This window comes from Chrysochloris asiatica, unplaced genomic scaffold (assembly GCF_000296735.1).
Source record: "Chrysochloris asiatica unplaced genomic scaffold, ChrAsi1.0 scaffold00051, whole genome shotgun sequence".
NCBI classification, from domain to species: domain Eukaryota; kingdom Metazoa; phylum Chordata; class Mammalia; order Afrosoricida; family Chrysochloridae; genus Chrysochloris; species Chrysochloris asiatica.
Genome location: NW_006408569.1, coordinates 3,591,196 through 3,595,465, shown reverse-complemented (window position 1 = coordinate 3,595,465; position 4,270 = coordinate 3,591,196). Strand labels below are relative to the sequence as shown.

At 40.7% G+C, this 4,270-nt stretch overlaps 1 protein-coding gene across 1 annotated transcript in view; it reads right to left on the bottom strand.

Moving 5' to 3' along the window:
- Positions 1–1,004: 1,004 nt before the first annotated feature.
- FRMD7 (FERM domain containing 7) overlaps positions 1,005–4,270 on the bottom strand; it is a 69,531-nt gene continuing 66,265 nt past the window's right edge. The window contains exon 12 of the mRNA XM_006862816.1: positions 1,005–2,211. Within this exon, the coding sequence (XP_006862878.1) occupies positions 1,144–2,211 (1,068 nt within the window). The 3' untranslated portion in view covers positions 1,005–1,143. The remainder of the gene's footprint in view (positions 2,212–4,270) is intronic.

Below are 4,270 nucleotides of genomic sequence, written 5' to 3'. Positions count from 1 at the left end.
TATATATACAGTAGCTAAACAAACCAGCTTATTTATGTTATTTTTTCACTGCATATAACAGGTAATTAAGAATAGACAAGTTATACGTCAAACATCATCATTATGTCCTCGTCAGCCATAAAACTGGCTTTAGGAATTGATTTAATTAATTTCCGAGTGTCAAAATTCTGCCAAGTCCTAGATTAATTCTAAATATGTGTTCTGTTGAGAAGATTTGTGCCACTACCTTGGTCCTGAGGCTGTGGGAGGGTCATACTCCCCGTGAGTATGTGTTGTTAAGTGCTGTGGAGTCGGTTCTGACTCACAGCGACCCTGTACAGGCTTTCCGAGGCTGTAAATCTTTATGGGAGCAGAAAGTCTCTTCTTTCTCCTGCCGAAGAGCTGGTAGTTTCGAACTGCTGACCTTAAGGTTCACAGCCCGATTCGTAACCACTAAGATGTGTATACACACACACACACACACACACATATATATTGTTGTTAAGTGCTGTCAAGTCGGTTCCTGATAGGGTTTCCGAGGCTTTAAATCTTTACTGGAGCAGAAAGCCTCATGTTTCTCCCATGGAGCAACTGGTTAGATTCGAACTATGGACCTTGCGGTTAGTAGCCCAAATGTTAATCCACTATGCTACCAGGGCTCTATATATCTATACTGAAGTCCTTAACATATAACAGGCCAACCCACATAGATAATGTAGACTTAAGTCTTCAGTTAAAATAATGTTTTAAGAATAAAATTACCAACACCATGAATATCTACTGAATCACTAAATGATTATTATAACCCAGTTCCCTATGCCAACTCATCTTTGTCATCATTCTTCAATGTTGAAGAGCCTGAACTTCATTTATAAAGTCTCTGTGAATAAATGACAAATGCCTCCCTCTGCCACAGTGCTGGTGGGGACAGAGTACATTGTAGGGTCCTTTTAAAGGGAGTGGAAGAGTGGAACTAGCAATGGCAGTTTGTAAGGAATAAGACCACAGCTGGTTTGTTGAGAAGCCAGGTATCAAAAATTAGAAGGTTCCTTTAATACCAATGAGTAGTAAGTAAGACAATGGTTTATTCAAAGAGTTTCCTTCTTTTTTTTTAACCTAAGGTGGTCATTTGGAACTGGCACAGAAATGTTCCTAGAGTGCATTTCAAGCTAAAAAGTAGTTGCATGGTTTTAGCAAAGTCCTGTCTTCAGCAGTTGATGTGTTGAAAGACGCCTCTTCTTCTTCGTCATCTAGCTGTAGACTACCAGAAGACAAGCGGATTTTAGCCACGGGTGACCTTATTCCTTGACCATACAAAGAATAGTAATCTGGGTTAAGAACCTCTGATTCAGAATCACTGGATTCACTAGCTACATACCTTTCTGTTGACCCCTGACCCACTAGAACTGCTGGAAATTCTTGTTCTGCAAACATGTATGTAAACAGATCAGCTTTACGACTCAGGGCAGGGCAAGGCCCTAAAGGTCTAAACTCGGACCCAAAAGGAAAACGGATGGTTTTCATGTCTGATTGGCTCTGAAATCGTTTAGGGGTTTGCTCTTGAATGTTATATCCAAACGCATCTTCTAAAGTTGGGACTTTTTCTACATCGATGTTGCTCCTACCACTAGTGCTGGCCACAACTTCTTGGAGTTCTTGAAAATCTTGCTGAAAGTTCTTTTTGGTGATACTCCTGGGACTTCTTTTAGTTGACTTCATCACATTACAACTATCTGGCCTTTCCCTTTCCTCTGCCATGATTGGAGACCTTCTGGGCACCTGAGGTGGCCTATCCACATAAAAAAAGACTTGGGGAGGCATAATATCAACCTGCTGACTAGTACAGGGAATATAGGGCACATCTGTGTAAGTTAGTTGCCTTGCTGGACTCACTTTGCTAGTGAGGCCAGAAGACAGACTCATGTGATTGTTAGCAAACTTACAACTTGTTTGGAAAGAGCTTAGAGGATTCTTTTCCTCAAAGAAGTCGGTGTCAGGATCAGGGTCAGTGTTAAAGACAGGTTCGGAACACATAAAATGGAAAGACGAACTGCTCTGGGACTGATGCAGCAATGTGGGATCTGCCTCTGGTTTCGAACGCTCCAGCTCAGCTGCAAACGTCACATCCACCGCAGAATTCCTCCTCCTACTGTCGAGCACTGGCTCAGATGCGTGCACTCCATTCACATTTCGATAACATCCGCTGCCAAATGCTAGTCTCAAATCTTCCACCTTGAGAGAAAAGACACGTTGATGTAAGAAGGAAAAGGCATTGATTGGGGAAAGGGACGCTTAATTAGTTTGAATTTTGACAAGAGAATTTCTCACAGGGTCATTTTAATCCATGTTCTATTACAGGGTTATGTATTTATGCTATGTTTCGTTAAGTGCCATCAAGTCGGTTCCAACTCAGAACGAGTCTGTATAGGGTTTCCAAGAAGTGGCTGATGGGGTTCAAACTGACCTTACAGTCCAGTGCTTATCCTACAGTGCCACACCAGGAATCCATGTATTTATTTATATGGTAGTTATGTGCCGTGGAGTCAGTTCCAACTCATAGCGATCCTATATAGCATTTCCAAGGCTATAAATTACATACGCAGAAAGCCTCATCTTTCTCCCATGGAACGGCTGGTAGATTCGAACTGCTGACCTTTCCATTAGCTCGTAATCCACACCGCTACCAGAGCTCCTTATATATTTATATACAGGGCATATATTTATATAGAGAAAGGGTAATAATGTCTACCATATTTCATGTGTTAGAAAGCACACATGACAATATTCCTTCCCAATGGCATCCAATGTCACAAACTCGATCTACTTCAAGCAGTATGAACCAGTATCTATTAACCAGCAGTCAGGAGATGCGTATTCTAGTCCCGTTCCGTCTTTGACTTGCTGTTTGGCCTCAGGTAAGTCTCCTAACCTCCCTGGTCCAACCTCCTTCCTGTTTTCTGTAAAATAGTGTTAAGGAGCTAAGAATGGCAAGGGGGAGGTAGTGTTAGTTAGTATTATACCTCTATCATGCCTTTAATAATTAAAAAAAAAACCTCCTGTGACTTCAACAAGGACATTGAGAGTTTATGAGACCTGTAATTAATGTTTGTTTTTGAATTTTTTAAGAAAAAAATTAACATGGTTCACACTCTAATAATTTACCATCTCACAGTTCAATAGGAACACAATTTTGTTCTTAAGTTGAATCATAAAATTAGAAAGTAAAAAAAAAAAACAAAAAAAAACTTCAAAATCTTAACCACAGACCTTCTGAAAGAATAAGTCAAAATGTATTCCTACAAAACCAGAATCCATGATTAAACAAAAATATAAAACTGTAAAGCTATTGTTTCTAAACATATCCTCCATTTAGTTCTATACACTTGTGAATGTGATGCTTCCATCTCTTTAAAGTGTGCCACTATAGGATAAGCACTTGACTGCAATGTCAGTTTGAACTGCAAGGCCAGTTCAAATCCACCAGCCACTCCTTGGAAACCCTATACAGGGTTGCTATGAATCTGAACCAACTCGAGGGACATAACACCAACAACCACCCTTGCCCCCAAGGAATCCTAGTGTGCAGCTGTATGATAAACACTGGACTGCTAGCCACAAGGTTAGTGGTTCAAACCCACCACCCACTCTTCAGAAATCCCATATGAGGTCACTATGAGTCAGAACCAACTCAGCAGCATTTAACTCTTCCCCAAAGAATTCTGTCCTCTTCAATTTATACCACCTTGAAATGGCAGTTTTGGCAGCCCTGAGGGACTCAAATTGTATTGCTTTTAAGTGTACTTTGAGTTTGGGAACAAAAATAAGTCTGAATGGGGCAAGATTAAGGATGTTGGGTAGATATGGTAAGGTTTCCCAACGAAATTCTCCTAGGGCAGTCCTTGCTACCCTCAAAGAATTAGCAGATGTGTTGTTGGTAAGTACCATCAAATTGATTCAGACTCACAGTGACCCTGTATAGAGTTTCCAAGGTGCATCTGGTAGGTTTGAACTGCTGACCTTGTGGTTTAAAGTCCAGTGCCATAGCAGGTGTGTATTCAGGATTTTTAAAAATTCCTCAGTACAACTTTCCAGGCCTTTTTCTCATCAGTTCAGCTTTCAATTTTCTTGAAACTTCTTCCTGTGCCCTTCAAGAAAATCTATTCTGGTGATCCCTTTGGAATCCCAGAAAGCAGTTGTCATAACCTCCTGAGCTGGCCTCTCTGCCTTAAATTGAACTAGCTCTGTAGAATCCCTCAGAAGCGACTGTTTTAGTTGGACCTTTAAAAAAAAA